This window comes from Arachis ipaensis, chromosome B7 (assembly GCF_059453495.1).
Source record: "Arachis ipaensis isolate K30076 ecotype BB chromosome B7, ASM5945349v1, whole genome shotgun sequence".
Taxonomy (NCBI): domain Eukaryota; kingdom Viridiplantae; phylum Streptophyta; class Magnoliopsida; order Fabales; family Fabaceae; genus Arachis; species Arachis ipaensis.
This window is the reverse complement of record NC_142442.1, coordinates 5,295,664-5,309,999: the sequence shown is the minus strand read 5'-3', so window position 1 is coordinate 5,309,999 and position 14,336 is coordinate 5,295,664. Positions and strand designations below refer to the sequence as shown.

General features: G+C 48.4%; 1 protein-coding gene across 1 annotated transcript; it reads left to right on the top strand.

Annotated features, from left to right (window-relative positions):
* Nucleotides 1–11,790: 11,790 nt before the first annotated feature.
* Nucleotides 11,791–13,649, top strand: LOC107606568 (uncharacterized). The gene is made up of 2 exons (XM_016308617.2): nt 11,791–13,299; nt 13,344–13,649. Exons 1-2 carry the CDS (start codon nt 11,791–11,793, stop codon nt 13,647–13,649), a joined length of 1,815 nt encoding a protein of 604 aa, XP_016164103.2.
* Nucleotides 13,650–14,336: the final 687 nt, after the last annotated feature.

Sequence of the window (14,336 nt, the reverse complement as noted above, 5' to 3'; positions counted from 1 at the left end):
TGCACATTTGGGGTTTTTTTTTTAAGTTTTAACACAAAATGATGTCGTTTTCATAGAATCGGCCGGTTACTGGTCCGATTCAATCGACTGGTTTTTGGCCGATTCAGCGGTTTCCAAACTGTTTTCTGATCAATAGTTATTGACAACAGACCGGATCATTTTCATTGCCAGTTTTCGGTTGAACCGGTTCGACTGGTTAGTCCGGTCCAATTTTTAGAACCATGGTTAAAACCCTTCTTTCTCTACTTTTATACACTAAAAGTTATAAGAGAAATTTAGGTAAATAACTTAATTAAGTTCCTTTTGAAAAAATAGCTTAAACAATAAATGATTATATTAAAAGTAGTTTATAAATAAATTATTTTGTGTTTGAATTTTTAGTTTTTAAAATGTTTATTTTATAAAAATATGATAAAAAGTAATAGTATTAAGAGGGAAGTCATTTTTTAACTTCTTTATAAGCTCCTAAGTCTATCATATTATTTGGCTGTTTATGCTTCAAACCTTTAACATTGGTTGCAAAAGCTTTAACCTTATTACCTTTCACTTCAATGCAAATAGACAGATGAGAATGTCTTAAAGTTTTGTATTCTTGATGAAATAAAATAAACCCATTTTTTGTACTTGTTTTGATTTTAAAATGTTAATAAATGGATAAAAGACGTGATAAAACCAGCAAAGACAAATAAAATACACACATAATTTTAAGAATATAAAGTTGATAAAATTATATAAGTATAGATGAATATGCATACATTATTTTATCTAATTTTCTTTGTGTTCTTATTTATTTTTCAATTACTATGATTATAACACTAACTACAAGACAAAAATACTATTGACTACCTGAAAACCGTTTTGTCAGGAGAACACGTCATACTTTTCCCATACGTTTAATGGAAGAATCTGTCACCTAATAACAATGGTGATGATAAATTTAAAAAATGATACCTTGACTTCATGACCTTTATTTATTTTTAATTAGAAGCTTTTTGGAATAACATTATTAATTATTAATTATAATGCTGATTCAAGTTGCTATAATTATATCTGTACGAGAAGTCTCTGGTACGGTTTGAAGGGTGGATCGGGAACCCGCGGGCGGAACTGGAACCGGATTGCTTGACTGGAACGATGGGGGGTGGTACCTGCAAAGACACTCCGACGCTCAAGTCAGAATGGATCTAAGAGGCAGAAAGTGTGAGGAATGAATGAATACCTGGGGGGACCTGGGTCCTCTTATTTATAGGTGATGGTGAATATCTTATCTTATCTTATTTGGTTAAGATAAGAGAGATATTTGGGTTAGAGGCTTTGAAGGGCCGGTGTTTGGGCCTTCGGGTTGAAGCAGGTCGTCCCCGGGTAACCGGGTATGCGGGGTCCGTGGGTCGGATCCGTAACAGTTGCCCCCGCAGCGGGAGAGCGAGCGAGGTCGGTCTGTCGCTGGGAGACGTTTGTCATGGGCTCGATTTTTTCTCGGATGCCCGTCTGGTTTCTTTTGAGATGAGGTCGGTGCCTCGGTCTCCGTTTCGTGGAAGATTTGTCTGACCGTTTGGGTTTGACGTGACTCTTCCGTATCAGTCGCGTCTGTTGCGTTCTTCGAGGCGTTACCTTTTTCGAGGGGGTATTTATTGCAGGTTGTGCTTTTTCTTTTTTGCCCTTGCGTTTGCTTTGCTTTCTAAGGGTATTTTCGTCGTTTTGCTTCTTTCAAAAACCGTTTTGGTTTTCCTCCTTCAGTTCCCTCGTTCTGCTTTTACTTCTCTGTTGCTTCTCTTACAGCATTTCCCATTCTCCATTTTCGCTTTCTGTGGTTTCGGTTGGTTTTCTTCTGCGGCGTCTTTCCTTCGATTTATTAGGTTAGCATTTCTCTTGTCTCTTTTTGCTTCTTCTGCAGTATTTTGTTTTTGTTTTTGCTAAGTGTAGCTGTTTTAGAGTAGTTTTGTGGTGTTTGTATGGTGGTTTAGATAGTTCTGTTGGGTTCCTAGAAAAGGGTTGGGGCGAGTGCCACCGTATAATTGGTGGTGTGCGGTGGCGGTATTTTTTGGTTTTTTACCTGCCGTCGTTTTCTGCCGTGAGGTTTGGCTGACGGTGGTGCTCGTCGATATTTTAGGTATGGCTCGCCGACGGACGGAGGGTGTGAGGGCTCCGGTGGCCCCGGCGGGGGGTGTCCCTGACCTTTTTTCTTGGGTCACCAGTGATGTTTGGGGGACACCGTCGCGGATGACGGAGGCGGACCTCCAACGGCTCCGTGATGAAGGGGCTGTTTGTGGGGGTGGCGATGCCGAACGCCACTACGAGCTTGCCCTTCCTGGGGTTGACGAGAGGGTTTGCTATACCAATCTCGACTCCCCGACAGTGCCAGATTGGATGTGGATGTATGAGGCGATGTTCACCCGGCTTGGTGTTCGGCTTCCCTTTTCTCCTTTTGTTCAGCAGTTGTTGAATCGGTGCTCCGTGGCGCCATCCCAGCTACATCCGAACAGCTGGGCGGCAATACGGTCTTTTGAGCTCGTTTGTGATTACTTAGAGTTACCTGCCTCAGTAAACGTTTTTCTTTTCCTTTTCTTGTGTACTCTTCCGACTAAGGAGGGTAAGCATAAAAAGGGGTATGTGTCTTTCCGAGCTCAGCCCCATCGTCGGATTTTTGGTTTGTATGAAGACTCCTTCCACGGTTTTAAGAGTGGTTATTTTAAGGTTCGTCCCGCGGGGGGACATCATCCCTTTTGGTTGACGTTGGAGGGTGATCGTCGGTTCCCCACTTACTGGAATTTTAAGGCGGGTCCGTCGGTTTTTACTCGGGTTTCGAAAGAGTTCCTGTCCTCGGAGGAGCGGGATATTGCTCTCGTTCTGTGGCAGTTGTTTGGGGAGCGTCCTCTTAATCCCCGGGACGTGATGGGTGATCCGGTTGCTTGCCGGTCATATGTTGGTGTGTGTCTATTTTTTCTTTGGTTTTTATGTTTTGTTTCCCGTTTTTGTAACTTGGGATTTTTTGTATTGTTTGCAGTTGAGATGGCTGGTGGCTTGACATCCTTGGCTCGTTTGAAGGCGGCGATGGCCCTGGAGGAGGGGTTGTCGTCTCCGGCTACTCCTGTTTCTAACCCTGCCGTGGATTCTCAGCCAGTTTCTCAGGAGGTGGTTTCCTCGGGTGCGCGGGCCGAGGCTCAAGTTTCTCCAGGGCCTACGAACTCTCCTGAAGTCATTGTGGTGACGGCTGCTGAGGCTTCTCGGAAGAGAAGAAGGCCTGAGGACCCGAGCAGCGAGACCTTTGAGGATGAAGGTTTGGTGCCCAGTGTGATGGACCGACGTTTCGATGCTCCGGGGTTTATTGATCAACACTTGATGCCTGGGATGGAGCCATTTTTTGATGGCTGCGATGTTTCGTTCCAGGCTAAGTCGGTGTATCGTGCTCTTCTCCGTTCTGCCGTTGTTGTTCGAAAAGCCGAGCCCGTGATGGCGCAAGTTGGCTTGTTGGATAAGAAGCTCCGTCATTCTCAGGCTGAGGTGGCTAAGCTGAAGGAGGAGCTTGAGGCTGCCGGGGTTGCTAGGGAGAAGGCGGTGAAGTCATCCGAGGAAGCCGGGGCGGAGATTCTCCGGCTTTCCGAGGTTGAGACTTCGCTTCTTTCTCAACTGGCAGAGGAGCGGCAACGGGCTTCTGATGCGGGTTCTCAGGCGGCTGTGCTTCTCAGTGAATCAGAGAATTTGAAGGCCGAGGTCGCTGCCTTGAGGAGGGAGAAGGCGGAGTTATTGGCTGATGCAAAGGGTGCGATTGCGGCTACCGAGGAGACGATGAGGGCTCAGGCTTTAGTGCTGGCTCCTGGTGCGGATGTGTCCGTGATGGGGGCCTTCAAGACTGTTCGTGATGGCCAGATCGTTGACCTCGAGTAGCTTTCTATCTTTATCTGTTTTTGGATTTTTCTTCAGACTGTGTTTTTGGATACTTTTGGATGGCCAAGGGCCGTGTATTTTGGGATTTTGGAACACCGAACTTTCGTTTTATTAGTGTTTATCGGCCGTTCGGGCCTTTTTGTATGTTCCGTTTGTTATATTGTTTTTGGGCCGTCCGGGCCTTCTTTATATTCCGTTTTTAGGCTATTTTGTTCCCTCGGACCGTCGTTTGGTCGGGTTTTTTCATGGATATCCGCGTGTTTTGGGCCTGGGGGGTGATCAGTCCCCCAATTGTGGCCATGTTTTCGTTCCGTTTTTGGGACATTTAGGAAAATATAAATAGCTGTTTTAATGGAATTTTTATTGGTGGTTGGGCCTCGTTAAAACCCTCCGTTGGTGGCGGGAAAGAGTACCCGAGTTTAAAACTTAGATGAAATAAAAACTTAGAATTTGTGAACTGGTAGGAGAAGTACAAAAACAGAAATGAGGGCAAGGGTGCGACCTTGTGGGTTGGTCTAGGCATAGTATCGTCGCAAGTTGGCGGCGTTCCATGTTCTCGGGACTTCGTCGCCGTTGAGCCGTTCGAGTTTGTACGCTCCTTTTTCGATTACGGCCTTGATTCTGTATGGTCCTTCCCAGTTGGGGGTGAGCTTCCCTTCTCCTGGGGTCGGGGGACCGATGTCGTTTCGTCGTAAAACGAGGTCGTTGGCCGTGAATTCTCGCTGGATGACTCCGTGATTGTATCTCAGGCTGATTCTTTGCTTTAGGGCTAGCTCTCTGAGATGGGTTATGCTTCTTGTTTCGTCAATGAGGTCTCGTTCTGCTTCCTCGTCGTTACCTCCGACCGTTTTTCTGGGGCCTGGGTCTCCGATTTCTACCGGGATGACCGCCTCAACACCGTATGTTAGTCGGAAAGGTGTTTCTCCCGTTGTTGTTTGAGGTGTGGTTCGGTACGACCATAGGACCGATCCGAGCTCGTCGGCCCATAGTCCTTTGGCTTCGTCGAGCCGCTTTTTAAGTCCTTTGACGATTATTTTGTTCGCGGATTCCACCTGTCCGTTTGTCTGAGGATGTTCTACCGAGCTGAAACAGTGGGAAACATGTAGCCCTTCTAAAAATTCTCTGAATTTTTTGTCGGTAAATTGGGTTCCGTTGTCCGAGATAACGATCTCGGGGATCCCGAATCGGGTGATGATCTGACGCCAGAGGAATTTTCGGCATTGGGTTGCCGTTATGGAGGACAGGGGTTCGGCTTCGATCCCTTTAGTGTAGTAGTCTATGGCGACGATGAGGTATCTAAGCTGGCCGGGTGCCGTTGGGAAAGGTCCGACGAGGTCGATGCCCCAAGTGCCGAACGGTCGTTCTGCCGATATGGTGCTGAGCTGGTGCGGTGCGGCTTGGTGAATATTGGCGTGCCTTTGGCATTTGTCGCAGTTTTTAACTATTTGTATGGAATCTCGGATAACCGTAGGCCAGAAGTAGCCCGCTCTGATGACTTTTTGGGCTAAAGTCTTGCCTCCGACGTGGTGACCGCAGCAGCCTTCGTGGATTTCACGGAGTATGTACTCCGTGTTCTCGGGTTCGATGCATTTGAGCAGGGGTTGCGAGAATCCGCGTTTGTATAGCTGTCCTGCGACAATGGTATAGTTGGCGGCTTCCCTTTTTATTCGCTTTTCCTCTTTGGGGTCTGGTGGCAGTGTTCCATCGAGGAGGTATTGCAGGATCGGGTAAGTCCAAGATCCCTGGTTTGAGATTGTCAGGTGAGCGTTGGTTGTTGTTGACACGGAAGGTGTCTTAACGACTTCCTGGATTAACGATTTGTTACCGTGTCCGGGTTTGGTACTAGCTAGCTTGGAGAGTAGATCTGCTCTGGCATTTCATTCCCTAGGGACGTGCCGTATTGTGACGTGTTCGAATCCTTCTTTTAGTTTGTTTACCTTGGCGAGGTATTGTTGGAGTAGGGGGTCTCGTGTTTGGTAGTCTCCGTTAATTTGGGAACTGACTACTTGTGAATCGGTATTTACTTCTAGGACCTTTGCTCTGACTTCCTGGGCTAAGGATAGGCCTGCCAAGAGGGCCTCGTATTCCGCTTGGTTGTTCGATACTAGAAATTCGTATCGTACCGACTGTTCGATCGTGATTCCGTCTTGATTTTCTAGTATGACTCCGGCGCCTCCGTAGGTGGAGTTTGATGAGCCGTCGACATGTAGTTTCCATGATTCGGGGGTGAGCTTTCCCGGGGTCATCTCGGCGATGAAGTCGGCCATAGCTTGTGCTTTGATCGCATTCCGGGGTTCGAATTTGATCTGGAATTGAGATAGTTCGATGGACCACGCTAGCATTCTTCCAGCTAGGTCGGGTTTCTGCAACACCTGTTTGACCGCTTGGTCGGTTCGAACCGTCACGGGATGAGCTTGGAAGTATTGTCGTAGGCGTCGGGAGGCTGTAAGGAGTGTGAAAGCTAGCTTTTCTAAGCGTGAGTAGCGAGCTTCCGCGTCTTGTAGGACCTTGCTTATGAAGTATACGGGTTTTTGTTCCTTTTTCTCGTTTTCACGGACGAGTGCTGCTGCGAGTGCCTCTTCCGTTATGGAGAGGTATAAGTAAAGTGTTTCCCCTGTTTGGGGTTTGGCGAGAATTGGTGGTTCCGCTAGGACCCTCTTGAAGTGTTGGAATGCTTCTTCACATTCCGTCTCCCACTTGAAGGGGGCTTCTTTTTTCATTAGTTTGAAGAAAGGGATCGCTTTTTGGGCCGAAGCCCCGAGAAAGCGTGACAATGCCGTTAGTCGGCCGGTAAGCCTTTGGATGTCTTTAAGGTTTTTGGGGCTCGTCATCTCGAGGATGGCATGACATTTCTCTGGGTTTGCTTCAACTCCGCGTTGCGTAATCATGAAGCCGAGGAACTTCCCTGCCTCCATTCCGAAGGCACATTTTGCCGGGTTGAGTCGCATTTGGTGCTTTCGTAGGGTGTTCATTATGACTTTGAGGTCGTCGGTTAGTTGTTCGCCGGATTCGGTTTTGGCGAGCATGTCGTCTATGTAGACTTCTAATTTGTTACCGGATAAGTCTTGGAATATCTTGTTAACCAGTCTTTGATAGGTTGCTCCAGCGTTTTTTAGGCCGAAGGGCATTACTGTGTAGCAGTACGTCCCGTCTGGGGTGATGAACGCTGTTTTCTCTTCGTCTGGTCGGTGCATCGGAATCTGGTTGTATCCGGAATATGCGTCCATGAAGCTGAGGTATCGGTGACCGGATGCAGCGTCTACCAATCCGTCGATGTTTGGTAGGGGGAAGGCGTCCTTTGGACAAGCTTTGTTGAGGTTCGTGTAGTCGACGCACATTCGCCATTTCCCATTAGATTTTTTCACTAGTACGGCGTTGGCTAGCCAGGTCGTGTAGGGGAGTTCTTGGATGAAGTTGGCCTCGAGTAGGGCTTTAACTTGTTTTTTTGACCTCGGTGGCTCGGTCCGGTGATATTTTTCTTCTTCTTTGTGCTATTGGTTTAGCTTTGGGGTCCACGGCTAGATGGTGAGACATTAGGTCGGGGTTTATTCCCGGCATGTCGGCCGGTGTGAATGCAAACAGGTCTCTATTTTGTTTCAGGAGTTGAGAGAGCTCCTCTTTGAGGTCATATGGGAGGTTCCTGTTAATGAAGGTGTATTCATCCTTGGTTGGCCCTATTTGTAGTTTTTCCATATCCCCTTCTGGCTCTGGCCTGGGTTGGCCGTCTTGTCGGGCATCCAGATCGGCTAGGAATACTCCGGCCGCATTTCGTGATTTCTTCCTTAGGGCTAGGCTGGTGTTGTCGCATTCGGCTGCGACTTCTCGGTCCCCGTGGATGGTGCCGACGGAGCCGTCATCGGTTCTGAATTTCATAAGGAGGTATTTGGTAAAGATAACTGCAGAGAAGTCATTGATTGTTTTCCTTCCGAGAATCACGTTATAGGCTGTGGAGTCTTTTAGGACTACGAATTCAGATAGGATTGTCTTCTTCTGGCTGCTCGTTCCTATGGTGATGGGAAGTGTGATTGAGCCATCTGGTTTGAGGAAGTTGTCTCCGAGTCCCGTGACGCCGTGGCGGTGTGTTTGGAGGTTGTCGTTGCGGAGTCCGAGTTTATCGAAGGCTCCTCGAAAAAGGATGTTTGAGTCTGCCCCGGTGTCTACCAGTATCCTTCGTACGAGTCCTGTTCCGATTCTAGCTGAGATGACGAAAGGGGCATCCTCGGCTGAGGTGCCGTGTTGGCAGTCCTCTGGTAAGAACGTTATCGTATTGTCGGCCGCGGAGATTGAGACTTGGTTCCTTACAGCCATTACCTTGAGGTCTTTCTTCATTGTTAGTTTTGACTTGCTTGATACGTCTTTGCCTGTGATGACGTTTACTATGATGGTTGGATCTTCCTCTGGGCTTTCCCTCGGGGGTTGCTTTTGGGTTCTCGGGTTACGTCCTTCCCTCTCCGACGACCTGTCTCTCTCCGCGCGTCTCGGTTCTCTGATGATTTTGGCAAATTCTGGGAGTTTGCCGTCTCGTATGGCTTGTTCAAGGGCGTCTTTAAGGTCGAAACAATCTTGTGTTCTGTGACCGTAACCTCGGTGGTATTCGCAGTAAAGGGTCTTGTTGCCTCCTGTCCTTTCTTTGAGTTGCCGGGCTTTCAGAATGATGCCTCGATCTGCTATTTGGTGGTATACCTCGGTAATTGGTGCTGTCAGGGGCGTGTAATTTGAGAATTTGCCTATTCTCGGGGGTCGGCTGGTCGGCCTGGGGTGGTCCCGTTGATTTTCTTTGAGTGCTGGGTTTTGGTGAGAAGCCGAATTGCCGCGCTGGGCGTTGCCGTGCTGCCGTTTGTTGGCGGCGACGACCTGGCTGACTTCTTCGTCGTTGATGTAATCTTTGGCGACGTTCTAGATCTCATGCATGGTCCATACCGGTCTGGTGGTGAGGTGTTTGCGAAAATCTTCGTTCATTAGCCCATTGGTCAGGCAAAGGCTTGCGACGGAATCCGTGAGTCCGTCGACCGTTAGGCATTCGTCGTTGAAGCGGTCGAGGTACTTTCTTGTGGATTCTTCTTGTTTTTGCGTGACCCCTAGTAAGCTGATGGGGTGTTTGGCTTTGGTGATCCTAGTAGTGAACTGGGCCATGAACTTTCGTGTAATGTCGTGGAAGCTGGCTATGGATCCGTTCGGGAGGGAGTTGAACCATTTGATCGCTGGCCCGGCGAGGGTTACCGGGAAGGCTCTGCATCGGACCGCGTCGGCCGCTCCTTCTAGGTTCATTCTGGCCTCAAAAGCCGTTAAGTGTTCTTGGGGATCCTTAGTTCCATCGTATTTCATATCGGTAGGTTTGTCGAAGCCTTTGGGGAGTTTTGCCCTTAGGATTCTTTCTGTGAAGGGTGTAGCTCCCATTATTATATGGTCGTTTCTCGTGCGTTTGGTGTTCCGGTCCCTCCGATCTTCGTCTGAGTAGTGTTGATAACTTAGGTCTTGAGAAGCGCTGCGGTTATGTTTCTTGTTGTATCGCCGTTCTGGCGATTTCTCGTGTCTGTGATCGCGTGATGAGCTGCGACCGTCTCTTCTGTCGTGTCGTCGGGTTGGCGACCTTCCGCGGCGAGATCTTGATCTGGAGGTTGCATGGCTTCCGTGCTCGTTGTTGTGTTTTCCTTTATTGGTTATCTTGCCTTCGAGTTCCTGAACTCTGAGGCAGAGATCCTGGATGATCTGCGCTGCTTTGTCGCTGGCCTTCTCAGGATGTCGTCGGTCCATGATGTTGTGATCGTTCGCGTTTTGGATAGTGCTTGCTATTCTCGCTTGGTTCGTGACTTCATGGTGCTCGGGGGTTGGGTTAATCGGTTGAGAGTCATCCTGGCTTGAGGGGGTTTCCTCCAGGACGTCCCCCATCGGGCCCAGCTGGCGCGGGTTCCCCACAGACGGCGCCAATGTACGAGAAGTCTCTGGTACGGTTTGAAGGGTGGATCGGGAACCCGCGGGCGGAACTGGAACCGGATTGCTTGACTGGAACGATGGGGGTGGTACCTGCAAAGACACTCCGACGCTCAAGTCAGAATGGATCTAAGAGGCAGAAAGTGTGAGGAATGAATGAATACCTGGGGGGACCTGGGTCCTCTTATTTATAGGTGATGGTGAATATCTTATCTTATCTTATTTGGTTAAGATAAGAGAGATATTTGGGTTAGAGGCTTTGAAGGGCCGGTGTTTGGGCCTTCGGGTTGAAGCGGGTCGTCCCCGGATAACCGAGTATGCGGGGTCCGTGGGTCGGATCCGTAACAATATCAAAGCACCATGATTCCAATTTACAATCAGATATATAATCTATTATTATTGTCATGGTTGTTGAGCTTCACTACTTTCTTAATTAATTGGTATAATAATAAGTAGAATTACATAGAGAAATATAAATAATTAGATATTTATTTTTTTTAAAAATTAGTCTTAAAAAAGCTATACTCTTGTGTCCCGATTAGTATTATCTATATATAATAGCTACTATTATGGTAGTTATAATGTTTATGTAACTTTGGCAACTTTTAAAAAATATTGTTAAAACTAAAATAAAAATTTTAATTACTTGAAAATATTTTTAAAGTAGAAAAAATGTCAAAAATATTGTCAAGTAATAAAAATATGACCTAAAATTTAACAATATTTTATAAATATTGTTTAAAAGTACATAATCATTATAACCACAGTAGCGATAGTTATTATTATAGGCAAAGACAAAACCTAAAAAAGGGATAAAAAAATACTACTTGATGGAGAGGAAATTCTTATATAATATATAGTTTCGAAAAGGATATAATTAATAGAACTACTAATAATTCGAGAAAAGGTTTATTAAAAAATAATTAAAAAAAAAAGAAAAGGACTTTAGAGAAATGGAGAAGAATATAAGAAAGAAGTGATATGATTAGACATTGGTTTGTCAACAAAACAATAAAACTGGGAAACAATGTGTTACGGCCTGGCCCAAACATCACGTGGGTTGACCCGATCCATAAGCAACTCGATCCGAACGGTCGGGTACGAGGTGCTCAACCACCGACCCGGACATGCGTCCTTGACAGCTCTTTACTACAGTTGTATGGGGAAGTTTCGATGAAGGTGGGTCTGTCCTTGCGGCACCCACTCCTGATACAGTATATAAGGGGAGGGTCCTATCCCTGCCCCAAGGTACGTCACTAGCAAAAACCTTACTCTCTTCCTCACCTGCACACATTGCTGACTTGAGCGTCGGAGTGTTTTTGCAGGTGACACCCCCACACAACTCGAAGTCCTCGGAAGGTCGGTTGCCCTCCCTCGCATCTACACCCGGCAACTAGGCGGGAACCACCAAGCCCTGGAAAGAGACCCCCGAACCACCCGGTACCCGACAAGCTGTACATTGGCGCCGTCTGTGGGGACCGCCTAAATGGACTTTCTGCTAGGACCTGTAGAGCCAGAAGATGGAGCCGGACCCAGGGGCAGCCTCCGTGGCTTCTTCCCGGGAACGCACGAGGTCCCCCCCCCCCCCCCCCGCGACGACCAGAGACGTCTACACGAGGCGGAGAAAGACGTCCCTTTGGGGGAACCGGTAACGACAGCGCCAAGATAATGCAGGAACTGCGCCATAGGGTGCAGAACCTGGAACGTCAATTGGCGGATCAGAAGCATCGTCAGCAAACCTCTGACCCAAACTATTTCCCATCCCCCGAGAGCCGTGGAAGAACTTCTTAGAGAAGTCACTCCCGACGCACGTCCATCCCAAGATCTGCATCTGAAAGTAGTCGGGAGGACCAAGAAGAACTAAGAAGGCGGCATGACCCCTTGATATACGCCCGATCCGGAAGGACACGAGCCGCTGGGAGAGATCAGGAGGACGGCGGAGAAAGGGCGAGGAGAGCTCGACAGCCCGTGATCATGGGCGCAACCCCTTTCCATCGCTCCATCCTCGAGGTCCGGCTACCAAAGCACTTTGATAAGCCAACGGACATGAGGTATGATGGAACACAAGACCCACAGGAGCACCTGACGGCCTTCGAGGCCAGAATGAATTTGGAAGGGGTAGGCGAAGAAGTTAGGTGTCGCGCTTTCCCGGTCACCCTGGCAGGACCTGCAATACGGTGGTTTAACAGCCTCCCGCAAGGCTCCGTCGCCAAGTTCTTGGACATTAGCCACGCTTTCTTGGCCCAATTCACGACCCGAATCGCGAAGGCGAAGCACCCAATCAACTTACTCGGGGTGACGCAAAGGCCTAGGGAGCCGACCAGAAAATACCTGGATCGGTTCAACGACGAGTGTTTAGAGATTGACGGCCTAATCGACTCGGTGGCCAGTTTGTGCTTAACGAACGGACTTCTGAACGAGGATTTCAGAAAGCATCTCACCACGAAGCCGGTATGGACGATGCAAGAGATCCAAGGCGTGACCAAGGAGTATATCAATGATGAAGAAGTCAGTCAAGTGGTGGCGGCCAACAAACGGCAGCCCGTCAACAACCAAGCCCGGCAGCACGGTAGTGGGAAAAGGCAGAAGGAGCACACCAAAGACGGAGTGCCGACCAAGACATTCCCCCGAATAGGAAGATTTACCAACTATACCCCCCTCGCAGTCCCCATTGTGGAAGTTTACCAGCAGATAGTCGAGAAGGGGATCTTATCTAGGCCCCGACCCCTAAAGGACAGAACGGGAGGGAATAAAAGCCTCTATTGTGATTATCACAAGGGCTATGGACACAAGACACAGGACTGCTTTGACTTAAAAGATGCGCTGGAGCAGGCAATCTGGGATGGAAAGCTAGCCGAGTTCTCCCACCTCATCAGGGAACCGAGGAGACGTGACCGGGACCGAGATGGAGAGGACAAAAACCGCGCGGTAAAACGACGCCAAGAGCCCGAGGACAATGAGCGCGGCCTCACCATAGTAAATGTGGTAATCGGAAGAGACGTGGCTCCGAGGTCGAAGTCGGCACACAAGAAGGACGCCAAAGTCCTAGCAGTATCGTCATCTAGCCCCACGCCAAATTCTAAGAGGACCCCACCCATATCATTCGGTCCAGATGACCAATGGTTTGATGAGATCACGGAAAACCCTCCAATTGTCATCACGGCCAGAGTGGGAACCGGCTTGGTCAAGAAGATCCTCGTGGACACTGGCGCTGACTCGAATATTATGTTCCGCAACGTGTTCGATGCCCTAGGCCTCCAAGATGCCGATTTAAAGACTCACCAGCATGGCGTAGTAGGCTTGGGCGACCACTTCATCAAGCCTGATGGAGTAATCTCCCTACATATATCCATAGGGTTGAGACAAGGAAAAAGGTCGGTAATGGCGGAGTTCGTGGTCCTCCGAGACTCCACAGCCTACAACATCATTCTTGGGAGAAAGACCATCAACGATCTTGGGGCAGTGATTAGCACAAAGATGTTGGTAATGAAGTTCATCACTGATAACGTATCTGTGGGATCCATAAGGGGGACTTGGAAACGGCAATCGCTTGCGACAACGCCAGTCTCTCCTTAAGAAAGAAATCCAAAGAGGCGTCGGGAGTCTTTCTCGCCGACCTGGACGTCAGGGTCAAGGACAAGCCTAGACCCGAGCCAGAAGGAGACTTAGAGAAGTTTAGGGTTGGCGACTCCGAGGAGAAGTTCACTTTTGTCAACAGAAACCTTTCACACCAATTGAAAGAACCTTTAATGGAAATGATTAGGGCTAACGTCGATCTCTTTGCCTGGATGCCGGCCGATAGGGGTGTTCAAAACCGATCCGAACCGAACTAAACCGATGAACCAAATCGAAAAAACCGAAAACTGAATAAACCAATAACCGAAAAAAATTGATTTTGCTGTTTTTTGTGCGGTTCGGTTCGATTTTCGGTTTTGAATTTGAAAACCCTAACCGAACCGAACCGATTAGGAAAAAACCCTAAACATTACCCCTCTAACGAAACTGCGCGACCCAAACCCCCACCTCCCAAACAGAACTGCGTGAGTGTGAGCGTCTACCCTAACCCCCAAATCCCCAATCCCTAACCTAGTCAGTACTCATCGCTCCCTCTTCTCCAAATCTCCACACCTGCCGACCTGCGCACCCAGCCACACCTGCTGACCTGCGCACCCAGCCACCCACCACCGCGAAGCCTTCGGCCCGTCACAGTCGCTCTCTGCTGCTCTTAGTCTCGCCCTCGCAAAGTCGCAATCCCACCAGCCACCAACACCGAAGCCTTCTTCCCAGTTCCCAGTAGGCAGCAGCGTTCTTTCCAGCAGCGCCCAGCATCGCCAGTGAGCACCGGCCCAGGAACGTTCTTCCCAGCAGCGCCAAACCACCGACCCCAGTTCCCACCAAGCCTCCATCATCTTCTGTAATGGAGGCTAAGCCTCGTGTTTGTTTTTTGTTCTGATTCTATTTTTATTTTTAAATTCTGGTTTAGCCTTCTTATTGATTCTAATTTATAATTAATACTTGGT

Bases quoted from the DNA above. Each gene is read 5' to 3' on its own strand.
- LOC107606568 (XM_016308617.2), top strand. From the start codon at position 11,791: ATGGGCGCAACCCCTTTCCATCGCTCCATCCTCGAGGTCCGGCTACCA. The intron at 13,300-13,343 runs GTAATGAAGTTC...GGGATCCATAAG, and splicing joins TGATTAGCACAAAGATGTTG to GGGGACTTGGAAACGGCAAT.